Consider the following 14,617-nt stretch of genomic DNA (forward strand, 5'->3'; position numbering starts at 1 on the left):
GGTGATGAACCGTAAGCTGTCAAAGCTGGCAAGTCCTTGGATCTTAGGGATTCAGAGAGGGGACAACGGTTGCCCCACGTCACAGAGCAAATTAGTACCAGATTCAGGGTAAGAATCGGGTTTTGCTGACTCCCCGCCCAGGCCACTTGTCCCCTTCACTCAAGCCACTTCTTCTAACTGGGAAAGAAACCCGCAAGGATCATCGACCAATTGGGATGACGTCAAAGCTCACAATGACATTGAGGGATGTGCTACAGGAATGTTTCAATTAACAGCAAAAGCATGTTCCACTGATCCATCATATTTCTGGGCCACCACAGGACCACAAAATCCCTAGCAACCAGGAACTCAACCTAGCAACCACAGCTGCTCCGCTGGAGCAAACGGAGGAAGGGAAGGCATCTTACCAACATGCTCTTGGTTATTTATGAGATTTCAAAGTAGCAGAGAAAGGACACCAAAAGGACAGAGGCAACACATTTATTACAGCTCCCACTGTCAGCCATGAGCATTTGACTTTCAATTAGAGGCAGACTCCATCATCTGCCACTTAGCTCACATGAACAGAAGAATTAGAAAACTTCCACTGAAGCTTCCGTCCATCTTCTCCTCTGCTCCCCGCCTCCCCTGGTGATGGAGGGATGAATGTATGTGCTTCTGATCTAAAACACTTAGGATCAGGAGGATGTTTACTGCTCCCTCAACTCCCAGGGAGCCAGACACCTCTGCATAATGCCCTGAAAAAAAGCCAGTCCTGCCTCAAAATTGAGAAAACGGAAATCAGTCAGGTCGGCGGGACAGATCAACTCACATCCAGAACCTCTACTAAGAGGAGACTGGATAAAGAGTGGGTGGTCCAGGCAGGGTGGAGTGGTGGAGCACCACATAGCCATGAGAAAGATCGCATCACTGATCATGCGAGCACGTGTGTGAACCCCACATGAGTCAGAAGAGCCACATACGAAACACCACGCCACGTGTGATTCTGTTCACGTGAAGGCCAAATGCAAGGAGCACTGCCCTCTGGGAAGAGAAGTCAGGAGGATGACGTAGGTGGGAAGGATGGTTCTGATCCAGTAGTGGCTCCAGGGAGCCTTTGCTGGAATGAAGAATGTTCTAGATGGTGATCCAGGGTGGGGTGGCAGGTGTAAGGATATAACCATGCTGAGTGGTACACTGAAAATGAGTGCTTTTATACACTTGACCATATGGCTCAACTCAAGACAGAAAAATCAGTTAAAAGTGTAAAAGCCAACTCAGAAGGTGCCCAGGGTTTGTCTGATGCAATCAGACTCAAGGTCAACCCAAGATGGCAGGTCACTTAGAAGAATAAAATCCAAGATGTTCTCTGCACATTCAACCAGGCTATGCTTAAAGCAGCGGGAGGTTCTGACCATGCAAAGGCCAGATCCAGACCTGGAAGCGGATAGAACTGCGCATGTCCCCAGCTCTGTGCCCCCAGGAGTGTGACAGCACAATCTCCTGCCCTTGCATTGGAGGCTCAGTTTCCACCAACCCTGCACCTAGGTCACTGCGAGGCCTGAATGAGGACACGTGCAAAGCACCAGCACGGTGCCCGGCACACAGTGGTGCCTTTGCCCAGGCTGTCCAGCCTTCCAGGGATGCCTCCCCCAGCGTCGTCCAGCAGCCCCGGCAGGCGGATCGCCGCGGCCTGTCCTGGGGGCTCCCGGTCCAAGAAGGGAGACACGCAGACACTGATGGCACAGGGTGGGCGCTGGGCTTCGGGTGAGGCACAGAGCTGGCGTTGGGAAGGAGTGGTGAACAGAGCAAACAGCATGAGCTCGGAGAAGTGGCTGCTGGGTGGGGAGGCGGGCAGGGTGTCCTAGAGGAAGTGCACGGTGGAGGACAGGGCGCGCTGGGCACCGAGCACCCCGAGGATGGACATGCAGGCCTCTCTCATGGGGCCAGGGCAGCGGGCACCCGGGGTCTATAGCCAGGCGCTGCTCTCTGGGGAGGGCGTGGCCCTGGGGGCCTGCAACTCGGTCCCCAGGGGACAAGCACAGGGCGGGGCCCGGGGCCCACTCTGCTTCAGGGGGTGTACACTGCACGCCCTCCTCCTGGGCCAGGGCGGGCTCCCCCGGGTCTCCACAGCCCACCAACCCAGGAGGGTCCCCACCCCTCCACCCTTGGACCTGGAGCAGCTCTGGAGGGAAATACTGAACATAGCCTCGCTTCACCTGCAAAAGGAACATCGGTGCCTGAACAGGGGGTGAACCTGACGGAGACAGCAGGGAGGGCAGGACAGGTCCATCCAGAGCTGGGGCTCCTGGTATCTCAACACTGGCGGGTCTGCGTCCTCTCCAGGGGCCGAAAGCACACTTAAGGAGGCAGGAGAGAAGGGCCGCCCTAGGAGCTTTTACCCTGCCAGGCAGCCTCAGTCTCTCCAACCATCGGAGGAGGAAACTGAGGCTCAGAGAGAGTGAGACACGTGCCCAAGGCCACGTGCTGGGGACGGGCAGAGTCACCACACCCTAGATTCTCTACTGAGCCCCAACCCTAGGAGCAGACCCAGGAGCTGGGCGCTGACCTACCCACTCCACGGGGGAGAAATCGAAGCAGACAGAGAAGTGACCCGGGGTGCACAGCAGGTCACATCCCAGAACACACACGGCCTCCGCCTAGGGCTCAGGTCTGCGGCAATGTCAGGGGACACACGCGTGCCAGTCTGGAGTCAGGCCAACCTGGATTCAACGAGCATGAACTTGAGCAGACTCCAGGAGACAGTGAAGGCCAGGGAAGTGTGGTACACTGCAGTGCACGGGGCTGCACAGTCAGACACGACTGAGTGACTGAACAACAACGATGACCTGGACATCAGTCCCACCTCTGCCACTTAAAAGCTGTGTGCCCTTGGGCAAGTAGCTTCACCTCTCTGAGCCTGGCTACTCCTCCTGAAAAACAGATGTGATCTTAATCCCTTCTGTCAAAGGGGCCTTGCGAGGATTAAGTAAGAGAAAGCTCCGGGCAGAGCCCCTGGCAGGAGCACCACAGTCCCCAGTCTCCTGTCTGGAGCACATTCCTCCACAGTGGATGCCTGGGTCATAAAAAATAAATGTGCCTCAGGCCGAAGCCTGGCTGCTGACAGCCAGAAGCAAACTGCTGGGAGGCAAGGATTATTACTATTATTATGATGATGATGACCGCTACTGATGGTACTTATTTTTTTTAAAAAAATCAGCCTAGGTTGTGGAAAAATAAATTACAGAGAAGAAGAAAATAATATGAAAGCTTTGTGATTTCAAATGTGTCCTGGTGCTCCAGCAGATCTCAAACGAGTTCCATTTCAGAGCTGAGATGTGGCAGGTGGGGGGGCGGCGGGGCGGGGCGGGTGGCGCTGTGCAGGGCCCGGGAGGGGAAGCTGGCAGTCGGCCAGCAGAGGCAGTCCCGGAGGGCCGCTCCCCCTGGGCCCTGCTCCAGCTGACAGCCCCCCATCCCACACCCTCACCCTGCGCTCTGCTGCCTGCCTGCCTCTCCCCCACCGTCACCTCTGCATCAGGGGCTCAGGAAGGCTGGCCTCCCTGCACCTGACTCACTTCTCTCTCTCAGCAGAAGATCAGCCCATGCTCACCTCCTCCAGGCAGCCTTCTCTGATACAACTTCAACCCTCCAGGACTGCCCGTGCAACATTCAGGACACACTTTAAGTTAAAAAAAAACAAAATGATTCGATGTTTATCTGGAACTCTAATTTAACTGGGCATCCTGCTATGTTTCCAGTTTTTGTGAGTCATAATTGACAAATGAGTACGGTCTGTTTTTAGGTGTGCAGTGTGAGGATCTGATACATGCACACGTTGTGAAGTGATCGCCACAGTGAAGTTAGTGCATGCCTCCCCCACCTCACAGTTACCACTTCTTGGTGTGTGGTGAGATCACTGAAGATCTACCCTCCCGGGACATTTCAAGTGAACAGGAAGTGTTAATAATGCAATCACCACTGTCCTACATCAGTTACAAGATGAATACGTGCAGGCATTCTGCATTTCTGTTTGCTGAGTCTGGTGACTTTAGGGGCTTCAGGGTGACATAGCAGTTCTCACTCCCAGGGGCATTTTCTGAGCACCGAATTCCTTTACTGAGATGATACCTGGACGGCCCAATCCCAGAAAATGAGCCCAGGCTTGTATCAAAGGCCAATGAGCTTCCAGATTCTATTTTTGCTCTTAGAGAACAAAGAAAACACTCACTGTACCTGCCAGGTAGCAGGACAAGAACAAAGAACTACCCTATGAGTTCCCACAGATCAATTGGTCTAAAAAAACAACTCCCAGAAACACAGAAAAAAGAAAACCACTTCAAACGCCTCCTTGATATGGGTTCACACTGCGCCCATTCCTGTATGCAGACTGTGAACAAACAGGTCAGGCCGGGAAGCTCACGGGGGCCTGGCTTGAGCCCTTTTCATCCTCGAAACCAAGAAAACAAACCATCATGCTCTTGCTGGCCCAAGCTCATTAGAGGAAGCCCAGCACTGGGGCAGCCACGCATCCTCTGCCGTCCAGGGTATGGTCTGGGCTGCCCGGGCCCCCCAACCAGGGGGAGAAGGGGCCTGGATGAAGACCATACTGCAGGTCCCCCCGAGGCAGGGGCGGCAACGGCAAGGTGAGGCTGGGGGAGCCGCATCGCCCCACTCCCTCTCACCCCGCCCACTGTCGAAACAGACTTGCTGACCCTGCTTCTCAAAGCAGGGTCCCTGGACCCCCAGCCTCAGCATCACCTGGGGACTTGTGAGACATGCAGACTCTTAGGTCCCGGCCCAGGCCTACTTAGTCAATAACTGCAGACAGTACCCAACAGAGAGAGAGGGGGACAGAGAGAGAGCGAGCCTTATTGAGGTGAAACTGACAAAAACAAACCACTCATCTTTAAGTACAACGTGATTAGCTTTGACACACCCACAAACGAAAGCATCAGTGCTAAAGAAAATGGACGCGTCCCTCAGCCCCAAAAGTTTGCTTTCACATAACCCTTTCTCCCCCTTTCTGCCCTCACCCAATCCCCAGGCAACCACTGACCCGCCTGCTGTCACGGCAGGTTCATCTGCACTTTCCAGAGTTTCACATAAATGAGATCACACAGCGTGCTCTTTCATCTGAGATTTTTCACTCAGCACAGTTATTTTGATCAGTACTTCTTTATTATTGAGGAGCATACTATCTTTATGGATATTCCACAATGAATTCACCCATTTACCTGTTAATAGACATTTTGGATAGTTTCTGGGTTTGGGCTATCTCAAATAAAACTGCTAATGAACTCATATAAAAAAGTGGATGGATCCACTCTCCTGCATAAACACCTAGGAGTAGACTGGCACGCCATGTGGGAGGTATACACTAAACTTTGTGAGAGACGGTTTGCCAAGATGGTAAGAGACTTCTCCCACTCCCACCTGCAAGGTTATGAGAGCTCCAGTTACCCCAGATTCTCACCAGCACGTGTTATGCTCCATCTTTTCAAGTGTAGGCACTCTACGTATCGTGTCATGGTATTTCATCGTGGTTTTAAATTCCTTTAATGACCAATGTATATTGTACACGCTTATCTGCCATCTATGTAATTTTCTTTGGTAAAACTATGTTGAAATTCTTCTGCCCATCTTTTTTGTCAGGTTGTTTTATTTATGAGTTCTGAGAGTCATTTATATATTTTGGATTCAGAGACTTCATCACATATGTGTCTGCAAGTATCTCCTCCCAGTCGGTGGCTTGTATTTTCTTATTAACAGTGACACTCAAACAGCAAAAGTTCTTAATTTCAATGAAGTGCAGCTCATCGACTTGTTCTCTCGGGGGCTGGACTTTTAATGTCACACCTATGAAGTCTCCACTCAATCCAAAGTTACAGAAATTTTTCTCCTGTTTTCTTAGTTTTACAGCTTTAAGTTTTACATTTAGGCCTAGGATCCATTTTGGTTAATTTTTCTATATGGTGTGAGTTCTTGAGGATTGAAATTCTTTTTTTTTTTTTGCATGAGGATGCCCAATTATTCCAGCACCCTTTGTTTCCCCAACATGTATGTCTGGAAAAAAAGCTTAGGAATAGAAATGATCATTCCCCTCCACCTTGTGAACTACTCATTCTTCAAAACCCAGGTCAGATATCCTCTTGACTAAAGAAGCCTTCCCTGACTGAGGCCAAGTAGCTTTCAACTATCCTCTGTTACAGAGAATTTTGTACAGACTCTGGCATGTCCTTATCTCACATGACTGCATTAATTCCCAAGTCGTTCTCTCCCGACCGAGTGAAAATCCACAGATGAGGACCAGAATCCCAGCATTCAGCACAGGCATGACACATGGAGTGACTAGGAGTGTGGGGGTGGGAGGTGACTCAAAATAATTTTTAAAGTATAAAAAAGTAAATAAAACAAGTGAATAATCTTCTTTCTTAAACAACTGAATACCAACTCTCCAGGCCCTGGTCATAGGCCCCACCTTCCAGGAAGTCATCTCTGACCGCCCCTTCCCACACAACATCATTAACAGGATTTCCTAGGAGAATCACGTCTGACTGACGTGATCCAAGTCCAGGGCTAGGTGCTTTATGATATCCTTTCCTTTAATCCTCACAACAGGTCCATGAGGAGATACCACTTCCATCGTCATTTTACCAAAGAGGAGACAGATGTCCAGAGAGGCTAGGATCCATGCCTGAGGTCATATGTCCAGTAAGTGTCAGAGCGGGGGTTTGAATCTAGACAGCCTGTCCCAGAGCCCACGCTCTTACCTCTACACAGATCATCTCTTGGTTCCCGTTACTTGTACAAGACTCATTTCCCCAACAAGCCCAGGCCCCACAAAGGCAGTCCTGCCTCCGCCATGTGACCAGCCCTGGCCAACTCTGCACCCCAGTGGCAGAGGGACCCCTCGCTCATGGGGACACAAGACCACTCATCCCAGAAGGGCCTCCTCCTTACCTTAGGCCACAGGCCCATGCCGAAAGAGCTGCTGTCCGCCATCTGGTGCAGGTACAGGTCTGTCCTGAAAACAGAAGGGACCAGAAGTAAGGGGGGACGTGCCCACACTGGGTGGTCTGGGAGAGCAGGTGGTCATCATGGTGCAGGGCTCCACACAATGCCCCAGGTGGCCCCAGAGCTGGCCTAGGGCCCTGGCCCCACTGCCCAAATATTCCTCACTTGCTGCCCTCACTGGGCCCTTCCTAAGGAAAGGCCTTCCGGAAGCTTCCTTACTCCGCAGTTACCCTGCTCTGAGAACTGACAGCTTCCTCTCTCATCTCTCTGGAGGGTACAAGTATCCCTCTGGCCTTATCAGGAGGCTCAGGACAGGTGGAGCCTCTCCCTCAAATCGGGGAGGAAGGCAGGAGACAAACAGTGGGGGGCACAGAGGGGAACCTTGCCTGGGGTAAGCAACCTCTCAAGCCTCATGGGAACTTTGCTCCTTCTCTCTACAGACGAGGAAACCGAGGCTCAGAGACAGGGAGCCATGTGCCCAAGGACACCAAGGAGTCAGGGAGGGGCAGAAAGGACTCCCTAGGCTACCTCCTTTAGGAGGCCCTCCGAGATGAGGCTCCTGGCTTCTCAGCTGGCTATCCCACCTGGTGCCTCGTTGCCCTGAGATACCTCAGGTGCAGCCAGGGCTCTCACAGAGTCGAGGAACTTCTGCAAGGTTTGGGGTCAGCTGTTCCTCGCCCACCTCCCAAGCTGCTGTCAGAGCCTGGCCCAAAATACCAGCACCAGAGTAGACATCCTCCACACCCCAGCATGGATAAAGAGCCGTACGTGAAGTGTCTCACTTAATCCTACAAGGCCAGTCAAGGTACCGCTTCCACTTTACAGAGTAAGAAACAGCAGTTCAGAGCAGATGACACCTGGCCAGGTTCCCCAGCCCGGAAGCAGTCCCAGGCAGCTGGAATCAGAGGCCAGGTTCCTCACCACTGGGATCCACTCGGCTCTGGGTAGAGCTGGGGCTGGGCCCCGGGAGAGCCGACACCCTCTGTCTCACTGGCCTCGGCTGGCCCCACCCAGCCCAGTTGCTCACCTGAGATCCAGGTCCAACCCAGCTAGCATCTGGGAGAAAACCTCGAAATTGCCTTCCCCTTCTGGCTGCCGGGCCACACGGCTCTTCTCCAAAAGCATTGTCTGCCAAGGAGAGGAGAGACACCCGGTCACCACGAGGCCACGAGGCTGCCCCACCCAGACCCACTCAGCTGTCTGAGGCAACATTTCAGGCCCCAACTTGGCTGGACACCTCCGAATCAGAACAGCCGGGCCTTGGTCTTATTGATTCAGATTCCACGAAGGGAATTAACAAATGCTCTTTGATTAAGGAACTCCTTTTGATTAAGGAATCCAAAGGCAATCACAATTAACGTACATAAGAGTCACCCTCCAACATACTCTCATGTAACGGAAGCCTGTAATAACTTGACCCAAATGGTGATGAAGGCGAGAATTCCAGGGCCAGTTCGGAAAGGGGATTTATTTGGCACCAGTGAGTCTGGATATTATCCCAGCTCCACATACAAACAACCCTTCTAATAACCTAATCCTATTTTCTGTTCAAACAGAATGTTTGTGGAGAGGAAGGGGAGGGGCCGGGCGATTTTGGAGATGGGAACAAACAGGCCATGTGCTCGTCACACACGAGCTGCCGCGGAAGGCCGGAGAGTGTCTGTTTAATTTCAGCTTACACTTTTAAGACCCAACTAACGAGCGGCTGAATTATATATTTACTCATGAATATTTCATCCTTGTGATACTCCAAGATGCAGACAGGCCAGTTCGCTCCGGGACGGGATGTGGGGGCACTGAATGAGGTGGGGAGGAGCTGGCCAGGGCCTGGGGAGCGATGACCATTTAGACACATTCCAGGGTCCCTGCTGGAGGCGTGGGCCCTGCTGAGTGGGGCTGGGGACCCTGCAGCTCTGGGGACTCCCTCCCTCTCCCACCCAGAGGCCTCACCTGGAGCTGGGCAGCCGTGACTCGGCCTGTGGCGTTGAAGTCCAGTGACATCACCATGGCGAACCGGGTGGCACTGCGGCTGTGGCCGGTGGACACAGAGCCGAAGGCCCGGAGGACGGTGAAGGCGGCTCGAATCTTCCCCACTGTGGGGACATGGGTGGGGCATCACCCGCGGCCCAGGCACCGCCATCCCTGCCTCTCAGGGCCCCATTCTGGGCCCCGGCCCCAGTGGGACCCCTGCCACCTCCCCAGACCAGCTCCAAGCCATGCCCATTGCACTGCTGAGCTGGCCCTGTGCTGAGGGCAGAAGGGCAGGGGGAGCAAGGCTGAGTGAAGACAGGGAGACACACAGACCCCAGACTGGTGCCTTCTGAGTGACAAGGGCTGTCCCAGGGCCTCCTGGACCTGGTGGGGTTTAGGAGGGGGGCAGGGCACTAACATTCTTAGACCTGCTCTCAGGGAACTCCCCATCACGGCAGGTTTGGAAAGCCCTGCAGTCTTCCCACAGCTATTTACCAAGTCCCTCTCTGTGCCAGGTGCTGTGCTAGGCACCTGGGTACAGCCTAGCCTGACTCCTACCCTCCGACCCACACACACTTTCAGCAGACCTACATTCTGCAAGGGCCAAGACTGGTGCCTCTCCCGGCTGGATGCCCAGCTCCTAACCTGCGCCAGAGGCAGAGCAGATGCTCAATAAAGCACTGGAATAACCCCAGGGAGAAGCAGGATAATACAACAGTTAAGCAAGTTTGAATACGGGATCTCCCTTTTGATAGCTACATGGTTTGGAGCAAATTAACCTTCCTGTGTCTCAGACACCCCATCTATAAGATGGGTAAGTACCTACCTACCTCATGTGGTTGTCATGAAGACTAAAAGATTTAATAACGTAAAGTGCTTAGAACAGGCTCCAAAGGAGGTGCTGTTAGTATTATGTTTGCTATTATACTAAAAAGCAGTATTGCTTGGGCCATATATTCTCAGCAGGGTGAATACTGCCCTCAAGAGGGCAGAAGCTGATTCTTGAAGGTGGGGAAGTTTTCCTATCTTATGTATAGAGCACAGATACATACACACACACACACACACACATACAGACATACATATAGACCTAACTGCATAAACAGATACGTGGTGAACCTCTGGCATTAAACTTTCATGGTGGGAGGTGATTAGCAGAAGTAACATCTAAAAAGCCCTCAGAGGGGAAACAGTAGGTTGAAAACTCTGGCTCAGGGGTAACAGCTCTGCTTTGAATCCTGGCACTAGGGTGTATGAGCCACGTGGTCTGGGCAAGCTGGTTAACCTCTCTGCATCTTACTGGACTCCTCTATAAAATTCAAATAATAATGATATCTTCCTTACAGGGCTGTTCTAAATAATGAATAAGTTAACCTGTTTAGAATGGGTCTGGTTCGCAAGTCCTCAGGAAGCACTCACTACGATCACTACCAATACTGAATTATTGTCATCGACTGACACGCTCTCTGTAAGGCCCAGCTCACACATCACTCCTCTAGGCAGCCGCCCGCCCCTCCGCCATGACCCCTCCCCCTCCCCCGACCCTGCCCCGCCACGTCGTGGCACAGAGCGCTGGCGTCGGGCACAGACAGGCAGCTGGGCCTCCCTTCTGGCCGTCAGCTCCTCCTGAGCACAGGCCCGGCCCCGTCTTTCCTCGCCAGGTCCTCTGCACAGTCCAGCGGGCCGTGCGCTGCACGAGGACCCCACGTCGACGGGCACAGCATTTGGATCCTACACTCACAGGCCTGCAGTTATTAGGATGCCGGTCCAGGACGCGGCTGTCAAGTGCTTGGTTCTCACAATGACCGGGCGTTGATGACTGCCCTGCAGGTGGCAGTCGGAGTCTGGAGGAAGGAGGCCTGGCTCCTAATTCACACGGAAGCACCTGGCAGAGCGGGATGGCCCTGCCCAGAAGCCAGCACAGAGTCTGCAACACGCACTCAGTGAAGGCTGGCTGACTAGATGCAAGAAAGGGCCACCCAGGGCCTCCCCAACTCTCCCTTCCCTCTTCCTACACCCCCCCGTGTCCCGCTGCACGTCACCTGGAGACCACTATACCTGAGACCCTGCCGTCCACGCTGCCCGCCATCCCCACCAGGTGCTCCAGGACCTGCTCACAGCAGGCGGTCTTGCCGGCGCCGCTCCGGCCCAGGGTCACGATGCTCTGGTCTCTCCGCTGGCTCAGCAGAGCCCAGTACGCCCGCTGGGCCAGGGAGCTGATGTGGGCAGGCAGGCCGTCCCGGCGGTTCCTGGGCACCTGCAGGAAGATCACAGGCATCAGCCTTCCCAGAAAGCCAGAGCCCAAGAAGCACTTCACAACCAGCCTTGAGCCCAGATCCATTTTCCTGCTCCCATCCCACTCCAGACTTAACAGAGAAATTGTGTGTTTTTCCGGGGAGAGCCCAGTGTGAAGGTCAAGTCCCATCACTGGTCCCCTGTGAGCCCACGCATAGTCTCGGACCCTGACCTGAGCCTGGGCCTGCGCTTCACTAATGAGAGGCCTGAACTCGTGCTCAGCCAGAGCTGCGTCGGCTCATGGGGTTCATCTCACTTGCTACTATGCAAATCACTGGATTGCACCTGCCTGAACAGAGCAGCAGGATAGATGGCCCGACTGATCAGTGACGCGGCCATGGAGACAGGATGGGCCTGAGGAGATGGTGGTACACGTCCTAAGTATTTGCCATGACAGACTTCGACGATACCTGAAGCTGCCTCCACCTCCTTCGTTCCCCCATCCACTCACTCTTCACTCAAAAAGAAACGTCCAGGCACCCCACTCCAATACTCTTGCCTTGAAAATCCCATGGATGGAGGAGCCTGGTAGGCTGCAGTCCATGGGGTCGCAAAGAATCAGACATGACTGAGCGATTTCACTTTCACTTTTCACTTTTATGCATTGGAGAAGGAAATGGCAACCCACTCCAGTGTTCGTGCCTGGAGAATCCCAGGAATGGGGTCGCACAGAGTTGGACATGACTGAAGTGACTTAGCAGCAGCAGAGGAACAGCAGGAACACTCCCTAACTGCTGGTGGGATGCACACACAGCCACCTGGTAACACAGGAGGGCAGTTTTCTCCAAAGCTAAACAAACCTCACCTTGGGATCCAACAATCGTACTTCCAGTATTTAGCAAACTGCTTTGAAAAATCCATGCCCAAATGCAAACAAAGATAAACTTAGGCACAGCAGCACTATCCATAATAGTTAAAAACTTGAAGTAATCAGGGTATCCTTCAATAGGTGAATGCATAATCAAATTGGGGTATATCCATGTCAAAAAAAAAAAAAAAAAAAAAAAACGTCCATTGAATGTCTACTATGTAGCAGGCACTGGGGACACAGTGTTACTCAAAACAAACTAAGGAAATTTTTGCCCACTGTGGGGTTCCTGGGGGCACCAGCGGTAAAGAATCCATCTACCAATGCAGGAGATCCAAGAGATATGGATCCGATCCTAGAGTGGGGAAGACTGGGGGAAGAAACGGCAGTCCACTCCAACATTCTTGCCTGGAGAATTCCACAGACAGAGGAGCCTGGGGGGCTGCAGTCCATGGATGGGGTCGCAGAGAGTCAGACACGGCTGAGCCGCTGAGTGCACACACTCTGCCCACTATGAGGAGACACCTCACAGTTAGACAACTGTTAAAACAGCTGAAAACAGGCTTTAAACATCGGGTTTTTTTGACACGTGCTATGAAGTTCTGGAGAAGAGGCAGAACAACTGGAGTTCCCCCACAACACCAGTGGGAAAGCTCCACGGTAAGGCCTGCCTAGAGAACAGTCTGGCAACTTCTTTTACAGTGAAATGTGCATCACACAACAGAGCAAACCCCACGCCTAGGGATTTACCCATGACAAACGAACACCCATGTTCACCAAAAAGCCCCTCTCTCTGTCACTGGCTACACTATGTATTCAAAATCATCCAAAAAAAAAAAAAAAACCACCCTAGAAACAACGCAAATGTCCTTCAGCTAAAGAGCGAATAAGGCAACCAATCACCCTAGTTTTGGAAACTGGGCCAGCGGGTCCCCCTCTGAATGGATAAAGGAAGCTACACAATAGAATAAAAGAACCAACAGCTCAGAGCTGCAACAATATGAGTGAATTTCAAACGTGGGTGTTGTGTGAATTGTGCTAAGTGGAAGAAGCCAATTCAAAAGGTTACGTGCTGTACCAGTCCATTTATAAGACTTTTCAGAAAAGGCAAAACTAGGGAAAAGGGACAAAGGAACAGATCACAGTGGCTGCCGAGGGTAGGGCATGGGGGAGGGGACATCCACAAGGGTGTAGAAAACTTTTGGGGGTGATGGAACTTCCTGAAGTTGATGGGTGGAGGCATGTACACAATTGTGTTTGTCAAAAACCTACAGAACTGAACGTTAAAAGAGGTGACTTTAACTGTATGTAAATTAAACCTTTACAAACACATTTTCATATATAAAAAAGCCCTGCCTCTAGAACTTGCTTTCATTTGGGAGAAGACAGGTGATAAACAAACCAATTAAATTATACTGAACGGGAGTCATTTTAAAGCCACGAGCCTGGATGAGATCACCAAGGAAGCGGGCCTTTAAAGAGGGAGAGAGAAGACGTGGGGGGATGCGGCTGACCTGAAGAGGTCAGGGACCAGCTAAAGAGGCTGAGAGGGCAGGCTGGTGGACGGGAGGAAAACCAGGAGAGCAGGATCCCGGGAGCTGAGGGAAGGAGTGGCAGCAGGAGGAGGGGGGACCAGCCCCTGAAGTGTGCTGCGGGTCAGGCCAGGGGACACCCGGGAGCTGACCACGGGGCAGCATGGAGATCCCTGGGACCCTGAGAAATGTCTGCTTAGCATGGTTTTCAGGGAGGATGGAAGATGGAAGCAGAGACAGCAAGGGCAGTGAAAAGGCACCGAAGGGAGCAGGGACCAGGCCTGGCCAGAGGAGGTGTCGAAGCCCAGGAGGCTAACTGGGTGACCAGTGGACCAGTAAGGCCCACCCGCCCTCCCCAGTGGCCTGGCAGGACCAGGGGCACAAACCCCAGTGGGGCCGCCCTCCCCCAAACCTGGGCCCCCCAATGCATTGTTGGCCTTTACAGCCCAAGACCCCCAGGAACAGTGATGAGCCCCCATCCTGACACAAAGCAAAAGGCTCAGCAGGACCCCAAAGCTGGCAAAGTGAGACAAGCCCCTCACACTGGCTGGACACGGCCTGAAGGCATAAGGCAGGCACAGGGTCTTAGGGTCTGAGCCCCAAGCCACCTCCCACTTTGGAAATATAAGATCAAGGCCCAGGCTGTCCCAACCGTCAGCCTTCTCAGGCCTGCAGGGGAGAAGGGAGGATCCTGCAGACACACACAGATACCTTACATGCTTGCACACGGGCATGCTCAAGGGCACACATCCCCAACAGCAGCGGGGGCCTCTGCACAGAGGTGCGCTCATCTACACCCCACACAGTCACAGCAACTCACTCCAGAGGCCTGCACCCTCCACGCATACACCCAGCTCCCAGCAGCTGGGTGGGCCCAGACCCCCAGCCAGAGAGGCCCCTAGCCCTGCCCAGACCCCACCCCGCCCATCTGCAAGGCAGCCCCAGCCCCTCCCGCAGGTCTCTGCTGCCACCTGGTGGCCACTTGAGGAACCAGCTGAGACCCAGCCAAAGAGCAGGT

At 53.1% G+C, this 14,617-nt stretch overlaps 1 protein-coding gene across 1 annotated transcript in view; it reads right to left on the minus strand.

Annotated features, from left to right (window-relative positions):
• Positions 1-14,617, minus strand: part of MYO18B (myosin XVIIIB) — a 222,590-nt gene that overhangs the window by 182,785 nt on the left and 25,188 nt on the right. Inside the window, exons 7-10 of the mRNA XM_061140689.1 lie at positions 11,023-11,221; positions 8,944-9,086; positions 8,021-8,121; positions 6,940-7,003 (exon numbers count right to left, since the gene is read on the minus strand). Coding sequence (XP_060996672.1) covers positions 6,940-7,003; positions 8,021-8,121; positions 8,944-9,086; positions 11,023-11,221 — 507 coding nt within the window. The remainder of the gene's footprint in view (positions 1-6,939; positions 7,004-8,020; positions 8,122-8,943; positions 9,087-11,022; positions 11,222-14,617) is intronic.

Source organism: Dama dama, chromosome 5, assembly GCF_033118175.1.
Source record: "Dama dama isolate Ldn47 chromosome 5, ASM3311817v1, whole genome shotgun sequence".
Classification (NCBI taxonomy): Eukaryota; Metazoa; Chordata; class Mammalia; order Artiodactyla; family Cervidae; genus Dama; species Dama dama.